The sequence below is a fragment of the Electrona antarctica genome, assembly GCF_951216825.1.
Source record: "Electrona antarctica genome assembly, chromosome: 24".
Lineage (NCBI taxonomy): Eukaryota > Metazoa > Chordata > Actinopteri > Myctophiformes > Myctophidae > Electrona > Electrona antarctica.
In genome coordinates, this window is record NC_136803.1 from 26,590,702 (window position 1) to 26,616,522 (window position 25,821).

The window sequence follows — 25,821 nt, forward strand, 5'->3', positions numbered from 1 at the left end:
CAGAATGAACTGGTTTAGGAGACAAAAGGCAGAAGGGGGCAGTAGGGGGGGGGCGGGGGACGGGGTGGGGGTGAGAGAGAGAGACCTAGAGAGTGAGAGAGTGAGTGAACTTCACAGTCGATTCCCTTCCAAAAAAAAGAAAAAAGCTGAATTCCCCAGAGTTCCCACTGCTCCCAACTTCAAACAGCCACTCTTCACCGGCTGAACAAGTAAGTTCATCCTCCAACTTTTGTCTTCTCCCGACTTTCATTATCTGTTGCATCGTAATTACATCATTCATTTGCAGAGTTTATTAGTTGTCTGTTTTTTATATATATATATATATTCTCACAATAACTTCTGGATATTGTCATTGTTACAGCGAGAATAAAATAAGGAGAATTACAGAAAGGAATTACCAAAGGCTTTAGAAAACCAGGAGAGGCGAGTGGGAATATTACTGTATCTGCAGCATCCATCTCCTAGTGAACAAGTGAGTTCCTTCTTTGTCGTTTTATTAACCTGTAAACTAAGTTTTTTTATAATCAAATTCTTTGAAAAACACATTTAGAACAGCTACATACTATATATGCCTATAAAGTCATTTATTTTACATTTTACTTTATGCAAGTTGTGACTTTTTATGGTATATAAACTGCTTTTTGCATGCTTGTGATGTCTGCTGCATTTTAAAGGAAAGGTCTTAAAATAACAGCAATCTGCTGGAGATGGGATTTTACTTTTCGTTGAATTCTTGCACTTTTCGGTTTAAGAAAAAAACGGCAGCAACGGCAAATCCCGGATTAATCTCTCGACGGAGACTTCTGTGTTTTTTGGGGGGAACCAGTTATTTCCTGTTGTTTTGTGTTTTGTGCTGATCTCATGCCTGCTGTGTTTTATGGTGCATTCAGCCTTCGGATGACCCATTTTCAGAGGCAGGTCACACCACTCTCCCAATGCCTCAACTTTCAATAGTGCCAGCAGGAACCCTTTTATGGGTTGTGTGTGTGTGTGTGTGTGTGTGTGTGTGTGTGTGTGTGTGTGTGTGTGTGTGTGTGTGTGTGTGTGTGTGTGTGTGCGTGTGCGAGATCGAGAGGGAAACATTGAAAATAGATTTTGTGTGTAGCCTGTGTGTGTGTGTGTGTGTGTGCGTGCGTGTGCGAGATCAAGAGGGAAACATTGAAAATAGATTTTGTGTGTAGCCTGTGTGTGTGTGTGTGTGTGTGTGTGTGTGTACGTGCGTGTGTGACAGAGACAGAGACAGAGGGAGAGAGAGAGAGAGGAATGTGTGTGAATGCGTGCGCGTGTATAAGCTATTTCGACGCATATTTCTGGATGGACAAACGCATTTGGCTGCATGTGTCCTCCTGATGTAGTATCACTTCTGAACACACACACACAAGACATTTTCAACCATGTATATGAACGTGTTTACACGTGCATGCTCACAGGTCCAGAGAAATGGAGAAATAATAATGCTATCGGTTTCTGTTCCTCATGACAAGAGGTGGAAAAATTGAAGACACAGCTGGCAGACTAAGCGAGGAATCCACACACACACACACACACACACACACACACACACACACACACACACACACACACACACACACACACACACACACACACACACACACACACACACACACACACACACACACACACACACACACACACACACACACACACACACACACACACACACACACACACACACACACAGAACTGAATAACTATTTTGCATGCAGTACAAAGCACAACAACAACAACATTGTTCAAACAGTTCAACTTGGCTCATGTGTCGTCGTTATAGAAATACACACAGAGCGACACGACATGTGTCGTGTTCTAAAGTAGACTCACATTATTTCCAGTCAATTTATTTGCACATAATGTGGGGAAAACGCTTGTTAAAGCTATATATAAAGTGACAGGCCAGAAAATCTGACTGCTGGTGAAGCAGTGATCCAACAAGCTGAATGTTTTTTTTCATTCAGTTGTGAAAACAGACACTTGGAAAAGAATATAGGTTATTTATTGATTGATAGGATTGGCTTTGGGCCAAACTCCTATACAGCCTATAGAGAGTATGCGCATGCTTAAAGTGAATGGCACATCGAGTGGCAAAGCAACAGGAAAAGTGAGTTTAACATTGTTTAATGCAATCAGATAGGACTTTTCTGTTTGGTGTATGGGCTGTCAAGGCCAGAAAGTTGTTTTTTGCCACTCAGTAGGCATTTCTGCATAACTTCCGGGTTTGATGATGATGTCACGCGCATACCCTCTATAGGCTTGTTTCCATTGTCATCCTCTGTATAATATCGGAATCGGTCAGAATCGGTATCGGCAGATAATATGACCCTGCAGATAATCGGAGATCGGATATCGGTCATAATTTCATAATCGTGCATCCCTTTGTCGCGAGACATGGCCAAAGCATTTCCGGGAGTCCCCAGGCAGCCAAAAGCGTTGAGAACCCCTGGTCTAGAGGGGGCTGGTGCGCATGGAGCAAGCGCTGGAGAAATATCCCCTCCCCTCCAGAGGTTCCCAAACCTTTTCTTTTCAACGACGCCAGTGGTGGAAAGTTACTTTTACTGAAGTATTTTGAGGTATTTGTACTTTACTTGAGTATTTCCAATTTCCAGTACTTTTACTACACTTCATCTCAGAGCCAACATTTGTACTTTTACTTCACTACAATCATTTGAAGACTTTACTTTACTTTGGTGATTTTAATTTTGATTAGAAAACATACATTAACCACTTCAACCCTATACATTTCGGCCATTTGAAAATAGCAGATGTACAAGCTCCGCCATTTTCAATAGATTGTGTACACATTTTGAACTTGTGAAATGGGACATTCTGCAATATGAGTACTTTTACTTGTAGTACTTTAAGTACATTTTGATGCCGATATAATTCCGTACTTTTACTTGTAACGAAGTAGTTGTAAAGTGCAGTATTAGTACTTGTACTTAAGTAAAACAATTGAGTACTTTTTCCACCACTGAAACCACTGAGTTTGACATGAATTAGTCTACGGACCTCCGTTTAATGGCATTTCTATCTCTGGGACCCCAATTTATATTGTAAAATCAATGTTAATTTAACTCTGAGAGTGTACAAATGGAACGGGTCCATTTTGTTCCATTTGTACACTCTCAGAGTTACAGACCCATAAGGGTCCATTTGGTTCCAAACTATCATTTAGCTGCAGGGACTCCCTCAAGGACCCCTGGGGGTCCCCAGACCCCACTTTGGGAACCAACACTTTTAAACAAACATAAAAGTAAACAAACATTAAGTTCATAGACTTGTCTGCCACCTGACGTCACGTTTAGTACTCTAAACCAGTAAGACGCCCTGAGGGCGAGGTGGTGCTGAAACAACAGAGCTTCTTAATACGGCACAGTTAAGAAGCAGGAGTTAAACAATTAATCTGGTGTCCGTGAGGCCGGCTCCTATATATATATATATATATATATATATATATATAGATCTACGTGACGATCCAGTCTTCTCCATGACACGTGCTATATATGGAGTGTGTCTTTAGTGTATAGGGTTTGATGAGGTCAGATCAACATATGGAATGTCAGAACGGGTCAGCTCCATATATGGAGATCTAAGGGTTTGATGAGGTCGGATCAACATACATGTCCAATACATGTGTATGTATTGGCCATGTATTGGCCATATATGGAGCGTGTCTTGAGTGTACAGGGTTTGATGAGGTCAGATCAACATATGGAATGAATTATGCATTGGCCATATATGGAGCGAAAGCCAGTTGGAGGGGAGCTAGCTAACACCCCCCAAACATTTTTTTAATATTTTTTGCCCGACAGCGACGATTTAGTTCATCTGAAACATTTAAGTTGGTGTTTCCATAATGACCACTGCCAGTGTGGTGTTATGGCTGTCTCTGAGGTGTATGCAAGGGTGGGAGGGGTCAGAGCCATAGAGTAAGACTTATGACAACTCCGTTCACTTCGTGGGGCTTCAGTCCAGTGGCGGCTCTTCTACATAGACTTCTATTGGCGAATAGTGACAAAGGCCTGAACTGGAAGTTTACGGAATGCATTGGAGCGGCTGTGGCTCAGGAGGTAGAGCAGGTCGTCTAATGATCCCTGGGTCAGCGGTTCGAATCCCGGCTCCTCCTCCTGTCCACATGTCGAAGTGTCCTTGGGCAAGACACTGAACCCTACATTGCCTCCAATGAGTCGGTCGGTGCTAGCTTGCCACCATTGGTGTGTGAATGTGGGAAGTGAGGACGCTGGCGTCGACTGTTCGCCGCTTCACCTCCCAATGTATGAATGAATGAACCATTGTAAAGCGCTTTGAGCACTTGGAAAAGAGCTATAAAAATGCAATTCATTATAAAAATGAGTGAGTCTTACAGTGACAAACGAGCTACATGAACCACATGACCGACCGGGCTGTTTTCTGCCCCCTCAATGTCGTATAAATCTGTAACTCTATGGCTCTGGGAGGGGCTAACTCAGAGGGGGCGGGGTTAACTCATAGGGGGCGGGGTTAAGGCACCACCTTGTATCTGCTTATTGCATAACTTTGGGGCAAAAACAAAAAAAGGTTTTGGTATCGCGCCGTGCCGGTAAAAAAACACTGCTATTCAACTCTGAGTCAACGTGGAACTTTGGAAGAGAAGCATTAAACACTTAAATGTGTCAAACAAAACATGTCAGACTAGGCTATGTCAAGGTTATCCATGGCCATTCCTTCATTTTCATACACCTTGGTATGAGACTGCGAAAGTGCTTTTTGCTTTGTTTCGAAATATTTTCGAAACAAAAAATGTGTTGCCGTCAGGCAAATGTGTTGCCTGATCAGGCCTTCTCGCAAGATGGGGGCAGCAGAGGAGAGAGAGATGGAGCGACGGAGGGTGAGAGAAAACAGATTGATAGAAAGAGTGTGTGTGAAGCCGAGAGAGGAAGAGGAACGGCAGAGACGATGAGGGGTGACGGAGAAAGTGGAATGACAAAAAATTGCTCTCAGCAGGGTCACATTCACCTCTTTGTGTGTGTGTGTGGGGGGGGGGGGGGGGCTTTAGGGATAACAGCAATGTGGCCTGAGGTGAACCATTTCAGTCTCTCTCTGCGTGCGTGCGTGCGTGCGTGCGTGCGTGGCCCACTCCAACAGTGGGCCATGTTGGGACAGACATAAAGTCAATTCTGTTCTGCTGCTTTTCAATATCTCTATTTATACAGAGTCAACAGCAAACACATGCAGTCCCACACACACACACACAAGTGTGCACACACGCACACTTGTACGAACGAATGCGCGCGCACACGCACACACACACAGACTGAAATGGTTCACCTCAGGCCACATTTCTGTTATCCCTAAAGCCCCCCCCCCCCCACACACACACACACACACACACACACACACACACACACACACACACACACACACACACAAAGAGGTGAATGTGACCCTGCTGAGAGCAATTTTGTTGTCATTCCATTCCTGCCCCAGCGTTTCTAATTATGTGCTCAGAATCTTAAAGTTCCGGCGGCAGGAAATTCACTGACAGGTCTTTATGTAAACGGCGAGGTGTAAGTTAATGATAACAACCATGCGGTGTCAAACTGATCATCGGCTCTCCAGAATCCAACACCCAGACAATTTAATTTTTGGGGGCTTTTCTGCCTTCATTGACAGTATGTGTACTGCAGATAGAGAGAGAGAGAGAGAGAGAGAGAGAGAGAGTGAGAGAGACGGGGGAGTGACACACAGCATAGGTTGTCAATGTGCGTCTGTGTGCGTGCGTGCGAGAGAGAGAGAGAGAGGGGGGGGGGGGGGGGGGGGGGGGGGCAATGATGAATGCAGTCCGTTTTTGAACACTTCCAAAGATAGAATAAAGCCAATTTACAGCTGACCAGAAGGAGTACAATATGCATCACCTTATGAATGTAGGCCAGGCCAACATGTTTCCTTGGCTTTTTGTTACATGTCCCACATTAACAGCCCCCCCCCCCCCCCCCCCCCCCCCCCGCTGTGTGGTCAGTGTTTCTCGGTCACTGGCTTCTCTGAGAAGAGGGGGGGAGGTGCATTATGGGTAATGTGCTTGTCCCAGACAGTTATCTCACCCTCGCTGCCCCCTTTCTCTCTCTCTCTCTCTCTCTCTCTGTCGCTGTCTTTCAGTCTGTCTCGCTGTCTCCTTTTATCTGTTTCGCTCACTTTGTCCCCATCACTCTCTTCCTTTTCCCCCCCACTGGGTTTCCTTTTTTACTCTTTTCCTTTCTTTTCTCCTTTTGTTTCCTATAAGACAGTCTCTCTCTCCCTCCCTCTCTCCCTCTCTCTCTCTCCCTCCCTCCCTCTCTCTCTCCCTCCCTCCCTCTCTCTCTCCCTCTCTCCCTCTCTCTCTCTCTCTCTCTCTCCTCTCCTCTCCTCTCCTCTCCTCTCCCCCTCCCTCTCCCTCTCCCTCTCTCCCTCCCCCTCTCTCTCCCTCTCCCTCTCATTTGTTGACTGGCTGTGGTAATTCTTCACATGTGACAGTGATGTCCACGCACTCCACGGTCTCTCTCTCTCTCTGTATAAACACGCTAGGCTTTTTGTAATGTTTATTCTATGTCCGGGGCGTAACTACACATCATTAATTGACAAGATGCCTTTTTCAACCCACACAGCCTCTCGAGTTTTTATTTGACATCAATCAGAAACAAACGTATATATAAATGGGCCCACATGGGATATGCATCCAGGCACGTGCAGAGTGTGTTACAGAGGCAGGGGCTGGAAATCCCGTAAGAGGGCACTTTTGGACAAAGATTGCGAAAATAGCAGATATACAAGCTCACAACGCGTCGCGCTGCGACGCGTTGTGAGCTTGTAGATCAGCTATTTTCGTGTCGCAACCCAGCACTCTTTATCTACTGGAGATGAGGTGTATATGACATGGATTCATAAACAAATTGCTATACGTTCCAAGTTCAGGAGACTTCGGAAAAAAGCAATTCTCCTGAATGCTATAGCCTTCCGGTATATGGCATGGAAAGCAGAAGGGGGGTGCATACTTAGTTTAGACTAGTCATTGGTTAGACATGGGTTAAGGTTAGGTTTAGGTGTGCTGCCCCGTGGGAGGTTAGGTTTAGGGTGAGGGTTTGAGATAGGTTGTAGTTGTAGGACTAATGACTGGTCTAACCAATGACTAGTCTAAACCAAGTACTGTCTAAACTAAGTACTGCACGCATCTCTTTCACCGTAGTATAAATGCTGCATTCATGGTCTGGAAATTTGGGGAGTTGGGGCAGTTGTTTTTATAGACGGGTAAAAGGGCAGGGGGCTCAAGCCCCCCTTTGATGTCTATGTGTGTACGTCCCATGGGTATATCAGAGAGCAAAACGTATAAGCCCACGGCTTGCGTTACCTTGCAACGAAGCTGTGCACCAACGCCACCAAAGAATGTGGAGGGAGCGGAGCCCATATATCAGCGTGGCAGAGGGACGGAGGGGAGGCTGGGGAGAGGAGGGAGATAAACAGAGCATGGTGCTAGCTGAGGCCACCAGGACGCCATGCCAAGTGGTACTCAAACTTTTACATTTCGAGGTCCTCCCCTCAGCTCTGACAGTATATATACACATGGAACCAAATTTGGTTCCGTTTGTATTGTAGGCCGACTAATAAAAAGCAATTTAAATGGTTGTTTGAACCCGTTGCTTAAATGTTACTTTCCGCTTTGAAACAAAAGCTCATCAAGGAACATCACACGACTGGTGTAGGCTGGCCCTCGAGAGATTTATAAACTAATAGATGGACTTCATTTGATGTGTTCTCTTGTATTTGTTTCTTTTAGCTGTAGGCTATAGCAGCATAGTTCTGAATAATCTGTCACGACTTTTAGAAAGACCTGTCAAAAGTTTATTGCAGTAGTTCAACCCACTTCAGAGAAAAGCATTAATTTCAGGAAAGATGCTGAAAAATACATCTTGTAAGAACCAGTGTTGTTTCCGTCGACTAAAACTAAAATGAAAAATGTTAATAAAAACTAAGCCATGATGACTAAAACTATGACTAAATATACTGACAATTTCGTCATCAAATAAAAACTAGGCTAAAATGCTAGGAAGGGACTAGTGGACAAGAGATCCAGTATAAGTCATTTTACACATGGTTGCATGCTGAAAATAGCCGATCTACAAGCTCACAACGGGAGCTTGTAGATCGGCTATTTTCAGCAAGTGTAAAAACAGTCATTACGATGGCATCAGCGCCCACCAAAATACATTTTAGTCGACTAAATCAACTGTAGATTTAGCCAACTAAAACGGTTGTGCAACTGAGATGAAACAATGCTGGTTTGGTCACTTTGTTACGGTTTGTAACTTAGAAATCAAATCAGAATCTGAAATAAAACAGCCTTGCTACTTCCGGTTGTAGTGCCGAAATGATTTTGGCTCGTCAGAAATTTTCAGTAGCACCGAAGAGCCTACTTTAGGACAGTACCCGCCCCCCCGAACCTCAAATGACGCCACATTGTAGGCTCTACAGAGCCGAACCGACTTTTATTCGGCTCTAAAATAGGAGTATGAATCGGCCCTTAGAAAGTTCTTTATTTGGTTGAAACTAACTTTTTCAAGAACAAGCAAGTTTGATATGGGTATGTCATTGCTTACCATTCAACACAAGAAAAGAACTCCAGTTTCAAGTACTCAAAATATGTATGCCTTTGTTAAGTTTGTTGCCATCAAAAACCCTCTTAATGAGTGTAGAAGGGACAGTAACGGCAAGTAGATTTGCTCATTATAACTTCAAATGAAGCTTGGATTGATTTTGATGTCTACTTTAGAAGATTCAGTTTGTCCTGAATTAAACCGGATGAGGCTGCAGTGCAGTTATAAGTGAAACATATATTGTTGCGATGTTTGGAGAAAGCCTTCTTGTGTGCTGTGAATTTCTCCTATACCCAGATGACAGTAAGAAAAGAACAATACCATTACTGCATCAAAAGTAATCAACAGACTATACTATAAAAATCACACCCGTGTGAAGTGAGTGGTGCAACTCCGTGTGGGGGTTCCCGGGGGGGGGGGGGGGGGGGGTTCCAGGAACGGGTGCCGGCCCGGTTCCGGCGAGCCGCCCCGTGTCCGAAACGGTAGAGAAATGACAGAGTTACCATGTGCCGGTCCCTCTACTGTACCCTCTACTGTACTGTACTGGGCTGGCACACCCAAAATCATCACAGTTAATATGTGCGTGTGTGTTTGTGTTTGACAAGGTTAGGTTAGGTTGCGCACAGATGGTGAAAAACAACCATGCTGTTTTCGTGCTCATACCCAGTCAGGCAGGCAGGCACCCACCCACACACATAACTGAAAAGGCATTATTTTCATTATTGGACAAAATGACATGATCGGTCCCAATTTCCAATCACGTGATGGGATCGGGACAACGCTAGTGTATTTTTGGTTCCTTCCTGAAAGCTGAAAGCCTTTGAGTCAAAAGGCCCAATGGAAAATATACCAGTTTAGCGACATCATAACCCCAGGCCCTCCCCTAACCCCTCCCCCATTATCACACAGCTGTGGGTGAGGCAGAGGCTTAATGTGGGTGGTGCCAAGGTGAATCCTTGAGGGAGTTCCAGGGGGTCCTCAGCTAAATGATAGTTTGGAACCAAATGGACCCTTATGGTTCTATAACTCTGAGAGTGTACAAATGGACCCTAACGGGTCCATTTGGTTCCATTTGTACACTCTCTGAGTTAAATTAACTTTGATTTTGCAATACGCCTATCTCACAGCCCCCTTTCCACGCTCACTTCCGGTAGATAGTGGTGTCATTTAACATTAGGCATTACCACTTTTTTTCTCTGGAGAATCTAAGTACATTTCCTAATGTTAAAATGTCAAAGACCGATAATAATATGAAGAAAACACAATGGTATAACAACTCAAATAAGTAGAATAAACCTTACCTTTACAAAACGGTAGTTTGTGGCTTGTGAAAATACCTCTTTTAACATGGAAGCCTATGGACCGCAAAAAAGAATACCACTATCAACAAAAGGGGGCGTAAAAAGGGGGCGGGGAAATGCTGTGAGATAGGCCTATACACATTGGGGTCACGGAGATAGAAATGCCATTAAATAGGGGACCATAGTCTAATGCAGGTCAAACCGGGGGCCCTTGAAATGAAAATGGTTGACAATCATGCACTGCTAGAGCTGTAAAAATCTTCTCTTATGGCATATCACTTCAAATAGGGGTTTGTGGGCTAATTAGTGTCAATTTGGGGGTCCTTGACATGAATAGGTTTGACATGAATAGGTTTTTGGGTGTGGGGGGAATAAGGTCACTCCATCTTTAAGGTAAATACAGAAAAGCACAATGACGTGTTCTGTATATCGCTGACACGCTGAATCATTACTGTCCCTTTGACCCCTTTGCTCCAATTAACCTCTGACCTTGAGCCAGCCTCTGGTCATTACAGAGCTCTGAACAGACCTTTTATGTCTATGGAGTATGGACACACAAATAAATAACCCACCCCCCTCTCCCTCTCTCCCCTCTCTCTGTGGGAACGATCTGCTTTTGAACTGGTGCAGGGTTACAAGAGGGAAGGAAACCTGATTGATATATTGATCACCATTGTTATTTTGGTCTATTGGCTATTTTGGTCCTGACAGGTATTGCGCAGATAATATACAGTAGTGTTGTTTCAAATAGGAGACAGAAATAGCCAACGGAAATGGAGAGAACTGCTTGTATTAGGAAGGTGGTGATGAAGTGTAAAAACTCTAGGTTGTATTTTGATGGAGTAAAATGGATGTGTACTATACTATAGCTATAGTAACAGTAGTAGTAGCAGCAACAGTAGTAGTAGTAGTGGTGGAAAGTAACTAAGTACTTGTACTTAAGTACTGTACTTAAGTACAATTTTGAGGTATTTGGACTTTACTTGAGTATTTCCAACTTCCAGTAATTTTACTTCTACTCCTCTACATCTCGGAGCCAAAATTTGTACTGTTACTCGACTACAATTGAAAACTTTAGTTACTAGTTACTTTAATTTTGATAATAAAACATACATTAACCACTTCAACCCTATACATTTCGGCCATTTGAAAATAGCCGATCTACAAGCTCACAATTGCGACGCATTGTGAGCTTGTAGATCGGCTATTTTCAATAGATCTTCTACACATTTTGAACTTGTGAAATGGGACATTCTGCAATATGAATACTTTTACTTTTAGTACTTTAAGTACATTTTGATGCCGATACTTTTGTACTTTTACTCAAGTACATTTTCAATTCCGTACTTTTACTTGTAACGAAGTAGTTCTAAATTGCAGTATTGGTACGGCGCTGCGACACGTTTTGAGCTTGTAGATCGGCTATTTTTGTGACGACAGTAATATATGGCCCTAGGGAGTGAGTGTGGAAATATAGTGGCCCTCTCCATCGTCAAAGTTGCCCACCCCTGCCCTGTAAAACAATTACTTAAGTACTTTTTCCACCACTGAGTAGTAGTAATAGTGGCATCTTTATGGGTTGCTGAACACTCCTGTAATAAGCAACGACAGGGACCAGCTTGCTCATCACTTACTTCCCAGATTATTACCATAAATGAGCTGCTAGAAACATCCCCCAGGTGGAAGCTGTTGATCTCAAACGAGTACCGGTAGTCGTCGTATGCGTGAGAATACCACTCTCACGGGAGACCCGATTTAATGGGTCACCGACTCACCGGCAAACTGTGTCAGCCCCTAGATGAGGGGTGGGCAACTGGCGGCCGGGGGGGCCACATGCGGCCCCTGCACCTTCACTTAATGTGGACCCTCAGGTTAATGTCAGAATACTGATATAATATTGGTTTCAGCTGTTTACAATTCCACAACATGCAAACATGACCCGCTTTAATTACTCCAGTCTAAATTAGTAGCTCAATGCTTCAACACACGTATAATTAAAGGCATTTGAAATTACATAAAAATGTTAATTTTCAGGATTCCAGTTCAAAAATAGCAAAAAAATAATTCAACATTTCAATTTGAATATAGCAAAAAATAGCCGATCTACAAGCTCAAAACGCGTCGCGCTGCGACGCGTTTTGAGCTTGTAGATCTGCAATTTTTGCGACGACAGTAGGGAGAGATGAGTGGTTGGTACTGTAGCTGTACTGCATGCTACAGTATATGCCTTCTATACACAGCTGTTAACGATTCTAGGTCGTTACTCGTTAGGAAGTTTTACATGTATTTTGAGGTTAAAAAATGGAGTTCTATGATAATACAATAATCATATCTGTATGCTCATTAGTTGACATGCATTGTCAGGCCGCGGCGGTAAAGGGTTGATTACATCAACGGAATTCACTAGTAAAAACAGCATTGCATTGTTGCGACCGAGGTCGCAGTTAACTATGAAATCGTGCATGCAGTCCTGTCAGTTGTTTGGTTGGTTGGTCACCCCAGGCATGGCCATATATGGTCATGCCTTGTGACATCACGTGACATCATCAGGGATGGAGATCTCGCCCTTCAGGCTGTCTTACTGAGTATTATTGTGTTGTATTGTGCATTGCCAGCCATTGTACATTTTCATGTACTGAACCTTATTACACATAATTTACACTTGATAAATGAGTCTTCAGTGGTGCTAACAGATTATAGTTGTAAAATGATTTATCCAAGCATCTATTTTAAGGTTCAGAGAGCTGGAAACAGAGCAAAACTTCATGGCGCTCTTGGCAGTGCGGCAACAATACATCATAATGCATTCATTAATAATTCATGGCATTCCAAAAATATTATTCTCCCTCGTGCACAACAGAATTCCAATGCTAGAAGGCTTTCTTCAAGTCAAGTCAAGTCAATTTTATTTATATAGCACATTTAAAAACAACAGCAGTTGACCCAAAGTGCTTTCCAAAATAGGTAGACCGCAGTCTATCGCTTTCTTTCCTTTATTTGTAGTTGTTACGTCCCCAACAAAGAGGTCCAGGTGTTATTTTGTGCAAAAGCGCATTATTGGCTATTTCCCCTAATATAAGCCCTCAATGAATTGAATTGAATTGAATTGAATTGAATTGAATTGAATTGAATTGAATTGAATTGAATTGGGCGTTGTGCTAATTCGTTTATTTCCATCGCTCAAAAATATATCCTCTCTTCATAATGTAAATAGTATCCCAAGCGGCACACTTTACTACTTATTTCGATGGAAATAAGCGAATTAGCACAAAAACCCAACCCCCGTTTTCTGAAAAACCCTATGTTTCTATGTCAGTCGTTCTCAAACATTTTCATGTCAAGGACCCCCAAGATTATATGTATTTGGCCGCCGACCCCCCCCCCCCCAGACGCAAAGATTTGAGTTAAAAACGTTCGCTCTGAAAGAATATATATTCAAAGATCTGAGCCACATTTTCACGATTTTTAAAAAATAGCAGACCTACAAGCTCGTAGCGCGCCACTCGGTGGCGCGCTATGAGCTTGTAGATCTGCTATTTTTCAATAGCTAAAGTATAAAATAATGCTTAGTTAAAACACCAAAAGGGGTTCCCGTCCAGAATGGGTTAAACTTTTTCATGCCAAGGAGTCGGACCCCACAGAATGATATGGATTTGGCTGTGGACCCACATCTGAAAATATGTTGTGCCAGAGAACCAACCCCCATGCAGAAGAGAAGATTAGAAGAAAAATTATTAAAAGATGTTTCAAACGAATCTAAAATGACGCAGATGCTTTACCGGTTTCAACGCGCCAATGATGATCATATTACTCAATATCTGCTCTCTCTCTCTCTGTGTGTGTGTGTGTGTGTGTGTGTGTGTGTGTGTGTGTTTGTTTTGCACAGAATGAGGGGTGTATTGGTGATACTGTTGGTGTCTCTCATGGCCGTTATGGTGGCAGCAGGAAAGGAAGGAAAAAACAAGAAAGGTATCTATCTCTCTCATACATTCACCCATTCTCACACACACACACACACACACACACACACACACACACACACACACACACACACACACACACACACACACACACACACACACACACACACACACACACACACACACACACACACACACACACACACACACACACACACACACACACACACACACACACACACAGATGGTCGATGGATGGCGGAGGAAACCATGCAAGGCACCAATCTGCACATCGGGAGCAATAAGGTCCTTTCTCGGCCCCACCCCTCTCCCATTGGTTTATATTGTGTTTAGGATCCAAGATGGCCGCAGCACCAGGAGGGGGTGGGGCAGAGGTGAGCGGGCGGGGTCGACATATGACCTTACTGGGCTGCATTCAAGACACTTGCCTTGTGTCTGACACCCGACTTGTGTCTGAACACAGCTTTGATGGATGTGTTCTGCCCCCCTCCCCCCCATCAAACAAAATGTTTGGTCAAGCCATATGGGCTTTTCCATTGGAAATGCATTGGAGCGGCCATTAAACACAGACACAAGACAAACACAAGGCAGGTGTCTTGAATGTGTGAACGCAGCCCAGTAAGGGCATATGTCGACCCCACCCGCTCACCTCCTTCCTCCGCCCCGCCCCCTCCCGGTGCTGCGGCCATCTTGGATCCTAAACACAGTATAATGCTCAAGGACACTTGGGACACTAACTCTGGGGGAGCCCGGGATTGAACTGCGAAGTCGCAGTTCCCAGCCGGCCGCTCTACCGGCACATAGCGGATGTGCAAGCTCGAGCTCGTAGATCTTCTACTTTTGCTGTAATTTGAAATCTGAAAGGTCAAGGTCAAAGTAAACTTTATTGTCCACAAGGGAAATTTGTCTTGGGCTTTCACCCCAGCTACAGCCACACATAAAACATCAATGACAAACAAAAATACATTACAGAGGAAGACGCAACATTACACAATTGCACACATGATGTGGATAATCTAACCTCACACAGTTACTGCTGTTTCAGAGCCTCGTTCAACATCTTAGTTGATGCTGGTACAAACGATTTCTTAAATCTGATGTACTTCCACTTTGGTTCTTTGTATCTTCTCCCAGAGGGCAGAAGTACAAACTCGCCATTTAAAACATGGGTAACATCACTAAAAAAAGGCAACCGTTTTGGACATATACAGCACTAGGTATTGTTGGAGGCCGATGATTGTTTACAGTACATTACAGTACAGTGCATCTATCTGAGGAGGGGAAATATACCAGAAGTGAACCATGATGTTGAGCACATCGGCTAAAAGACACCTGTCTTGTCCATGCCTTGTCAGTGCTTAATGGCCGCCCCCCCAATGCATTTCCAATGGAAGTCACATGGTTTGACCAAACATTTGTTTGATGGGGGGCAGAACACAGCCATCAAACAAAAATGTTTGGTCAAACCATGTGACTTCCATTGGAAATGCATTGGGGCGGCCATTAAACACGGACAAGACAAGACGGGTGTCTTTTACGTGTGAATGAAGCCCAAGGCTTCGTACACACATAAAGAACAACTGTGCTGTGCTCTGCCGGTGTTTCATGGCCGCCCCAATGCTTTTCCAATGGAAGTCACATGGTTTGACCAAACACTTGTGTTTGATTGCCCCCCTCCCCCATCACACACAACTGTTTGGTCAAACCACGTGACTTCCATTGGAAAAGCATTGAGGCGGTCATGAAACATGGACAGCACAGAGCATGTTCGTCTGATATGTGTGTACGAAGCCCAAGCAAGCAAGCAAACAGACAAGACATACTGTACAGAACAAACAAGACAATACAGAGCACGCCAGTCCTTAAGGTCATTACACACTGGCGAATTAGCGACGCGAATTATTCGTGCGAATAATTCGCCTTTTTTTAAAACCAATTGAAGTCAATGCAAGCTTCCACATCAGTGGCGAATGTGCGAATGTGCGAAAATGCGACCGTTTTCGCTCTTTATTTGTTCGCTCCGGTGTTCGCTCCGGTGTCGAATTTTTTATTCGCGCCGCTAATTCGCCAGTGTGTAATGACCTTTAGCCTTGCCCTTTTCATCTTGAATCATGACGTTGTGCTAATATAAACACTATGCACTTACAGGTAATTGGAAAATAAATTGTCGGATAAAAAAAGTTAACCAAAAACCCTCTCCCTCCTCTCCCCGCACTCTTCACTAGACAAAACCAAAGCTCCCAAGTCGGGAACGGAATGCGCAGAGTGGCGTTATGGCAACTGTGTTCCTAGCAACGGAGACTGTGGTGCGGGGTTCAGGGAAGGCTCGTGTGAGCAGCAAACCAGAAAAATGAAGTGTAAAGTGCCCTGCAACTGGAAGAAGGACTTTGGAGGTAATGGGCGCACGCACGCGCACACACGCGCGCACACACACACACACACACACACACACACACATACACGTGTTGTTTTCGTCGACTAAAACTAAGACAAAAAATGTTTGTCGACTACGTTTTTTCACTGACGAAAACTAAATGGAAACTAAATGAAAACTAAGCTATGGTGACTAAAACTAAGACTAAATATGCTGACAATTTCGTCAACAAATAAAAACTAGACTAAAATGTTAGGAAGGGACTAGTGGACAAGAGATCCAGTATAAGTCATTTTACAATTGGTTGCATGCTGAAAATAGCCGATCTACAAGCCCACAACGCGTCGCGCTGCGACGCGTTGTGAGCTTGTAGATCGGCAAGTGAAAAAACAGTCATTACGATGGCAACAAGGCCCGCCAAAATACGTTTTGTTCGACTAAATCAACTGTAGATTTAGTCGACTAAAATCTTATGATATTTAGTCGACTAAAACTAGACTAACACTAAAACATTCCAGGTGACTAAAATGTGACTAAAACTAAATTAAAACTATTCAAGAGACTATGACTAAAACTAAAATTTAAATCTGTCAAAAACAACACTGACACACACAGGAATGTTGGTTGTGGTCTGTCTGTCTGACTAACATTGGTTCTGTTCTGTCGTTTACAGCCGACTGTAAGTATCGCTTTGGCACTTGGGGTGAATGTGACGCAACCTCTGGCTCCCGGGCCCGAACAGGGACACTGAAGAAGGCCTTGTACAATGCAGAGTGCCAACAAACTATCTCCGTGTCCAAACCCTGTCCCAGCAAAACCAAGACTAAGACCAAAGGTGAGACCGCCCGCCCGTATTTCACTTTGATGGTTTCATGCCTTTATCTGGACATTATATGCATGGCCCCGTAAAATACTCGCTTAAGTAAGCGTGTGATTCTTTTTGTACTTTTTCGTTAATGAAAAGCCCTACTTAAATGGTAAATGGTGCATGGTGCATTTATATAGCGCCTTTCTCCAAGGCGCTTTACATAGATTGTGCATTACATTCACCCATTCACACACACATTCATACACCGATGGCAGCGGAAACCATGCAAGGAACCAACCAGCACATTGGGAGCAATTAGGGGTTCAGTGTCTTGCTCAAGGACACTTCGACACCAACTCTGGGGGAGCCCACAGGGTTCAAGCTGGCAACCTTGCGGTTACCATCCAGCCACTCTACCCCTGAGCCACCGCCGCCCCTACTTACTACAGTGTCACACAAGAGCATCAAAAGTAGCAGATGCACAAGCTCGAAACGTGGCACGAAGCGAGCGATGCATATTTAGCTTGTAGATTGTCTATTTATAATGTTTTATTTATCCTGAAAAGCAACCGTTTTAAGGTTTCCACCCAACAGAGACGCTACCAACCTTAAAGATGGAGTGCCGTGATTTTTGTACTTTGTGTCTGGAGATAACATTACTCTAATAGACCCCCAGCTTTGGTTATAATATTCAAATACGTCTTCCCTGTGTATTTTTGGTTTCTTCCTGAAAGCTGAAAGCCTTTGAGTCCAAAGGCCCAATCGAAATAACACCATTTAGTGACATCATAACCCTAACCCCTCCCACATTATCATACAACAACAGCTGTGGGCGAGGCTTAAGTTCAGGTGGGTGGTGCTAAGGTGAAAACCAAGTATACTTAATGAACTGGTGGGTGTGGCCACATAAAAACACAATTTTAACACTTTCTTTAGACTTTTTTGAAAAAAAGTCTTCCTCCTAGTATAATCATAGTACCTGATGATTATGTTTTAGGGGGGGGGGGGGGGGGGGGGGGGGGAATCACGGAACTCCATATTTAACAACAGCAGTAATAGCAGCCCTTTCTTGGATTAGATAGTGGTGTACCAAGCCAGCACAGCTTTCGCTGTCTGTATTCAAGTTATTAATATGAATTCTAGTTGATCAATTGTAACTATTAAAATTATATTACCATCATTAATTGGTGATTATAGATGAGATGTCACCTCATGGTGGATTGTGCCATAACGTGTTCCTTCCACGTGCTACGTCCGGCCAGGGAAATTCCCCCCTGTCAGGTGAAAAGAAGCAGCTTGGACTCCTCATGCATAGAAGGAGGCATGAGGTCAGTTCGTTGCCCCCCCAGGTTGGCAGAGGAAGTGTAGCGCCCAGGATTACATTAGATAATTGGCACTGGGTGAAAAAACTGGGTTGCAAAAATCGTGGGATAAAATGTATAAAAAAAAAAAAAAAAAAAATACTTTCTGGCCTTGACAGCCCAATTACATCCAAACAGAAAAGTTCCATCTGATCGCATTGAACGACGTTAGACGACATTGAACTCACTTTGCCACTCAATCGGCACAGATAGATAGAATAGGCTACATGTATGTCATGCTTGCCAAAGCCGAAGCGTTAAGTGGAACCAAAATGCAGTGAACCGTCACCACCAGGAGTAACAAGCACTTTACTTAAAACTTCAGAAAGGTTTCACCTCACAGGGCACCATAACAAAACTTGCAAACGTCCCCGAGACATGGCCAAACTTAACTAGCTCATTAGTCCAAACAGCTCGCAGCTGCACTCCCTGTCTCTCTGGTAGGAGGGGGGGAAACACACAGGGTAGGCAGGAGAGAACTAGCCAGACCGAATCAGCCATTGGCAAAAACAAATAGTGTGATTTGAGTCTGGCTTATTAGCCAGGCTAGGAGAGAACATAAGGGTGGCGGACGAAGGCATGGTATGTCCTGGGACAGAGTAATTAACCCTCTATCAAAGATGCATTCACGTTCGGGGCCTTAGATTAATCTATCCAGCCTATCTAGACTGCCGGGATCGATCCATTACCTTTGGAGCATAACGCCAAAGTATTTGCAGCTTTGATTCACGAAATTCCAGTGGAAAATAGTCCCATGGTTTGTTGTTGAGAAGAAAAACATGCCGCCATTACGATGCGAAACGAAACCACCCTGCACAGCATGTGGTAGTCCAAACAAACCCCCGTTCACTTGCATTGAACTCATTTTCCCAGAAGCCCTAGAAGCCCAGAGCATGACTAGATTTCCGGTTTCTTCGTCATAACGCGACGGCCTCGTCACCAGGTCCACGACAAATCCGCTCTTTTTTTAATTTAAGAGACTTGTGTCCTACACTGGGTATTTGAACCTGGCAGATATTCAAGCTCACAGCGAGTCACTTCGTGCCCTGCTGCAAGCTTACGTACATCTGCTATTTTTGTTGATAATAATTTTGGGGGTCCTTCCTTGACAGTTCAGTCAGGAAACTCAGTGCAGTTGCTGCCGGCCGCTCAGCATCACGGTCTCATTCACATGATTCACTTCACACACTCATTCCACCTTCATACCGGCTATTTAAACTGGAAGTTTGCGCTGCTCGTCCTGCTTGTTTGCTGCTGCACACACTGATACTGCTGCGCTGCTGTCTGCTTAAACCTTTGCTGCTCACCCTCCTCCACCCCAGCTACCACCTGTCGTTTTGGATCTGCTGTTTAGGTACGGGGGGGGATCCGGAGTCCCTATTGTCGGGACCGATGCACTTTGATCCGAGTACCTAAAAAGCAGATCCAATTCATCGGCAAACCATAATGAATATATTGCTCATTTTACATTCAATAAATATATATTCCATTCATTCATGAGTTGTCCTGACTGAACTGCTGTAAACGAAGCAAATCCACAGTATGCCATTTTAATGCTTTTGTTGTTGTTGTCGTCTTGCCAGGCAAGAAGGGAAGAGGGAAGGAGGAGAAGATCTAGGAGGACAAGGAGGCGACAGGGAGAAGAAGCGAGACAAGTTCTTGGGAGTGACACGGAACAAGAATTACGAAGCAGCAGAAGGAATAAGATAACACTTTAAAGATAACCATTTTGCACCCACATTGCAGGATTTTAGAGTTACAGGCTATACCATGTAAAAAAAATATGCTGGATTTTTTTTTTCACAGGTTCAAAAGGTCATAACGTTCTCCCCGTGTCCCTTTGGTTGATTTATTTGGCTAATGAGACGTCGTATAACTGCAGCCCCACGGATTAGAGTTAAAAGCATTTTCGGGTTCTTTTTTGTTTTTATTCCCCACAGTGGAGTGGAGTCCTACGGTGCAGCCTTGCAAAGCCCCATGATTATGTCGGGAACGTTCCTCACAGTATGAGACATGAGCGCAACGCCACACGCCAGCTCCCTTTTATAATGAGCTGCGCCGCGTGTCGCTTATAGCTGCCTTGCAGAATGCCGAAAAGAGACGGATCAAGCAGTAGTGTTTTGTACACGTGCCGTTTCTCATGTAAAATCACTCCGTGTTGCAACATTTTAACCACTTTGGACCCCCAACATTCCTATGTTGGGGGGGATTTCGTTTTAATACAAAGATAGAAGGGGATCTATAGTATAGAGCTCTGAGAATCCGGGAGACTAAATGTAGTGTTTAAAAGGCGTCACAGGCCATCACTATAAGCTCGTCATTGTGTTCCTCTATATACCATTAAACTAAGACATATCTAATTGACCTATAGCTAAACTGCTACGGTCCAATCACAGCTAAGCATAACATGGGTTAGACAAACCTCTCCACCAATAGTTTTCCTATACGATATAAAACGTTAAAAAAAAAGAAAAATGTCACGCACATATCTTTCCAGTGCAACTGCAAATGGCAGGCCTTGTTGACGGATTTGGAAGAGATTTTGAAGGTCTGGTGGTTCCAAAAATGAACCGGTATTTAATGTGTAAAATCCCCAACCGTGTCGCTTGTCAAAAGAGAAACGATTAGTCTGAAATGTCATTTTTGTTGGCCTTTTTGTAAGGCTTCACTCACACCTGCACAACGGATTGTTGTATAGCTGATGCATGAGACTTGTTGACTGATGCAAGCTCTCAATTAATTTCCAATGGGAGTCACATGGTTTGACACAACATTTTTGTTGTATGAGGGGGAGGGGGGCAGTCGAAACACAGCCGAAAGCCGTACAACAAAAATGTTGTGTCAAACCATGTTCCATTAGAAATGCATTGGGGCGGCCATGACACTTACTTTGTTTACATCTACCATGCAACATTGTTGTATGCTAGATGTATAGGTGTGAGTGAGGCCTTAGCCTTTATACCGCAGTGAGACAACATGGGTCTGGCTTCTCCCACTGCGATGAACGTATAGTCGCCTCTGTCGGGGTGGAAACCCCATATGTCAAAAAAAAAACAAGTTACGATATGGACATAGGAGCTTTCTGCCTCACACCAGTGATATCCCGATCTCATTATATGGTTTGCAAGGCTGGCCTCGGATTGCAGTACCAAAACATTCAACTCACATGTACAGTACTGTATACATTAACAAATAGACAACACCTTATTGTCCACTCTGTGATTTCATAAACAACTATAGCGCACCAGATTTGTTTTCATGAAAATAAAAACAATATTACTCATGACCCAAGGGGCGTGGTTTTGACACCAGACTTTTTTTTTTGGTACTCACTATTGGTTTCACTACTTCAATGTCATGTTTGTGTGGGTTCCTGATTCTCTGTTTCTATAGTGATGGAATATCTGATTTTGTGGAATATGATGATATATATATTTGGTATATATATCATAATTTGTCTAAATAAGAGAGTTGAGGCCGCGCTCTCCAACCAGTAGTTGGTTTGATGCTCTTTTAGTTTTTAAGTTTTGTATTGAAAACAAAATCTATATTTTTAATGGAACCTGACAGTGTTTTCATATGTTTAAAGTAGTTTGCAAACCCCCTACGATATTGTTTTTTAAAGAGCAGTGCCTGTGCTTCTGATAATATCCCTAGTGATTCCCGCCTTGCCTGGTGTTAATGTTCTTGACAATAACAAGTGCAAATAGGCCATTGTTGGGAAAGAAATCGACTTCACGTGCTTTTCATGTATTATATGAACATCGATCAAGACAAGGATCACATTGCATATTTAAATGCCAACCAAATATTTCACTGATAGATAATGATGCTAGGCAACATGACATCTATTAAGTACCATTACGGCTAATCTGATATAGCATGTATACGTAATTGCCTACAGTGTGTTTAGCAGACTGCGGTTGAATTGATAAATTGCTCACTACAATGAGTTTGGGGGGGGGGGGGGGGGGGGGTTACTAACATTAGAGAAATGTCTTAAATAATATTGGCGGTTTTGATAAATAATGTTTCAACTTGCAATTTGCTCAACTTTTTCCTTGTCCTTTTATATTCAACAACCCCTTTGCAAATAGCTTGGCTTGGCCCAACGACCTCAATAGAAGAAACTATTTGTAGCGTTTAAATCAGCAAATGACACTGATTACCTCCTGTTTTTGTGACATTAAATACTAAAACTAGCTTATAATTGCTTAAAAATCTACATTATTCTTATATTTTCTTCCTAGTCTTGATACAATTGATTGTAAAGTGGAACAAACAAGCAAAAGAAGTAACAAAACTTTTTAAGTATTAAAAATAGCCTACTATATGCAACCAATCGAATTACGAAACATCTTTAAATATGGGGGGCAAAGTGTTAATTGGATATAAGGTTTCAACAATCAATGGATATTGATTGTAATTTGTGTACATAAACGTTTCAGATTGCTGTGCCTTTGTCAAGGAGTTTTGGGGCAGTTTACCGTATTTCTTTATACTCTATAGTTTCTTTACAAAAGCCCAAATGAGCTGTTTTTCATGCAACCTGATACATTTCAGTATAGTTAATAAAAAGGTGTGCTTTGTTGGCGGAGAGATGCGCTTTTCTTTGCAGTGAATTTTATCTGTGGTCTACTCACAGACTCAAATGATGATTTCAGTTCAAAAGTAATTTCCTCTTTCGCACATAATAGTGCACACACACACACACACACACACACACACACACACACACACACACACACACACACACACACACACACACACACACACACACACACACACACACACACACACACACACACACACACACACACACACACACACACACACACACACACACACACACACACACACACACACACACACAGAGTTGGTGTCAGTCTCTCTTTGATGTGTGCTGGAGAACAGAGCCTTTATAAATAAATAGCTTTATGCTGCAGTGAGTCATTGTGTAATGCATTCATTTTCATCTTTCTGTTTCCAAGTTTGAAAATGCTTCAATCTGTTCCTCCCGGTAAAGAACTGCATGAAGACGTCTGTTACACACACGGGGCTTGTATTTTTAGCCTGGAAACCAGACGAATCTGCCACAGGGGGGAAAAAAAATATCCCTGGGGAGATTGGCCTGGCACTCATGTTTGAATTACATTTCGCTCACCCTGGAGTTGTGGGTGACCAATCAGAGCCCCCTATTCAAAGTGAGATTTTTTTTTTTTTTGCTGTGACGTTGGAATCCGTTTGTAACCGTCCCTTGGAAATAAATCTTCCACACCGAAGTTCCAGACTAAATATCTACAGTGTTATTAGTCTGACCATGCCAGCCTAGGTTGTCTTGGCTTCCCTATTATTCTCCCTTTCAATTTCCCTCCTCTTTTTTTTTTTTTTAACCCATTTAGACCTGACATCAAAATTTAAAAAAAAAAGTCTTCTGAAAGAATATAGCCTATATTCAAAGATTTGTGCTGCTTTTTCACAATTTTTCAAAAAATAGCAGACCTACAAGCTCGTAGCGCGCCACTCGGTGGCGCGCTATGAGCTTGTAGATCTGCTATTTTTCAATAGCTAAAGTATAACATAATGCTTAGTTAAAACACCAAAAGGGGTTCCCTTTCTTCGTGAATAAGCACATCTCAGCCATGGGACTGTTTTGTTTCCTACATCAAAGTTCGGATCCCACGTGGAACATATGATTCCAATATATTATTAGCTAAGATAATCCGTAAACAAAATGTACACAAAGGTACAGTATACTGTAACTGATATGCTGTCAAACAAATATGAAGTCATTAATGTTGCAGCATCACTTGGAGGAGGTACAGTAAGACATGTACTGTAGGCATAAAAACCTGTGGAATATTCTTCCAGAAAAAAAGACATTGATGACACAATCAGCTAAATGTGGTTAGGGATCTAGGGGTAGTATTATGCGTGTCTTAAGTACCAGGTCGTATTACTTAACTTAAGACCTGGAGGCGTGATCAATGCCATTTGGCTATTCTGAGTGGCCAAACAGCATTGACCACGCCTCCAGGTCTTAAGTTAAGTAATAAGACCTGGTACTTAAGACACGCATAATACTGCCCTAGGTGTCCTTATCCCTCGAATGTGGTTATGGGGGCATAATGCACATTATCTATCGCAGTCTGTTATCTGTTGCCGTCCTGTTAACTATTTAGACCTGAGAAATTCTAAACAAAGTCAGTTTTCTGAAAACCCTGTTTCTAGGATCAGTGGTTCTCAAACATTTAAAAACGTTCGCTCTGAAAGAATATATTCGAACATTTGGTGCCACATTCACGATTTTTCAAAAAATAGCAGACCTACAAGGTCGTAGCGCGGCACTCGGTGCCGCGCTATGAGCTTGTAGGTCTGCTATTTTTCAACAGCTAAAGTACAACATAATGCTTAAAACACCAAAAGGGGGTTCCCGCCCAAAATGGGTTAATGTGGGCAATTTTAAGCATCTCCTGAAAACAGCTCCATCTAAAACAATTAGCCTATACAGCTGTGATGTTTTTGGTTTCCGTTTTTTACATCCAAAAGTTTCAAGAATCCAGCATGGAGGTCTGTCTTTTTTTTGTGCCTATTTTTTCTTTCTTTTTTTTAATGTTTTTTTGTGTGGCTTTCGCCTTTATTTTATATTTTTTATAGAGGGACAGACAGTAGGCTGACAGGAAATGGGGGAGAGAGATGGGGGAGTGACGTGCAGTAAAGGCCGCCGGGATCGGGAGTCGAACCCGATCCCGGCCGGTAGCCGCTGCCAGTCTTGGGCTACCGGCCAAGGTGCCTGGACCGCTGAGCCACGGCCCATGCCTTTTTGTGCCTATTTTAAACTGCCCTTTTGAGATTACAAATGGCCCAAATGCAGACCTCTAAGTTGCAGGAATAACAGCCTTTCGACAGAATTGATCGGTGTTCTGATCATTGATAATGTGCAGCGTGTGGGTCAGTATAGCCTACCTCATGGGACCGGCGGCAGGTTCTCTTGCGCTCCAAGTAGAACATCACGTTCAGGCTGCATTTTACTGTGTAGGCAGAGACAGTTACAACACGCACAGACACAGCTGTAAATAATCTGGATGATTATGATTGACAACTTGATTGAACTTTAAGTAATCATGGTACATTAACCCATTTAGGCCCGACGTCGAAATTTAAAAAAATGTCTTCTAAATCATGACAGTTTTCTGGAATACCGATGTTTCTATGTCAGTGGTGCTCAATATTTCATGTCAAGGACCCCAAAAATTATATGTATTTGGCCACCGACCCCCATCTGAAAATTTGTTGTTTGTTTCAGGGACCCCCCCAGAAGCAAATAAAGATTTGAGTTGAAAACGTTCACTGAAAGAATGTATATTCAAAGATTTGTGCTCACATTTTCAAAAATAGCAGACCTACAAGTTCAT

General features: G+C 43.1%; 1 protein-coding gene and 1 long non-coding RNA gene across 3 annotated transcripts in view; one reads left to right on the forward strand and one right to left on the reverse strand.

Annotated features, from left to right (window-relative positions):
* LOC306916986 overlaps positions 1–25,821 on the reverse strand; it is a 51,414-nt gene that overhangs the window by 8,629 nt on the left and 16,964 nt on the right. The window contains exon 4 of the long non-coding RNA XR_013789072.1: positions 25,373–25,437. This is a non-coding gene — a long non-coding RNA (uncharacterized lncRNA). The remainder of the gene's footprint in view (positions 1–25,372; positions 25,438–25,821) is intronic.
* On the forward strand, positions 106–23,318 carry mdka (midkine a). 2 transcript variants are annotated; one of them, XM_079495091.1, is made up of 6 exons: positions 106–209; positions 362–472; positions 13,809–13,891; positions 16,089–16,256; positions 16,911–17,072; positions 19,990–23,318. In XM_079495091.1, exons 3-6 carry the CDS (start codon positions 13,810–13,812, stop codon positions 20,022–20,024), a joined length of 447 nt encoding a protein of 148 aa, XP_079351217.1. In that variant the 5' UTR covers positions 106–209; positions 362–472; position 13,809; the 3' UTR covers positions 20,025–23,318. The 2 variants fall into 2 exon arrangements, with proteins under 2 accessions (XP_079351217.1, XP_079351218.1); XM_079495092.1 differs by lacking the exon at positions 362–472 and having other exon boundaries at positions 109–209.

Bases quoted from the DNA above. Each gene is read 5' to 3' on its own strand.
- mdka (XM_079495091.1), top strand. From the start codon at position 13,810: ATGAGGGGTGTATTGGTGATACTGTTGGTGTCTCTCATGGCCGTTATG. The intron at 13,892-16,088 runs GTATCTATCTCT...ACTCTTCACTAG, and splicing joins GGAAGGAAAAAACAAGAAAG to ACAAAACCAAAGCTCCCAAG. The intron at 17,073-19,989 runs GTGAGACCGCCC...TCGTCTTGCCAG, and splicing joins AACCAAGACTAAGACCAAAG to GCAAGAAGGGAAGAGGGAAG.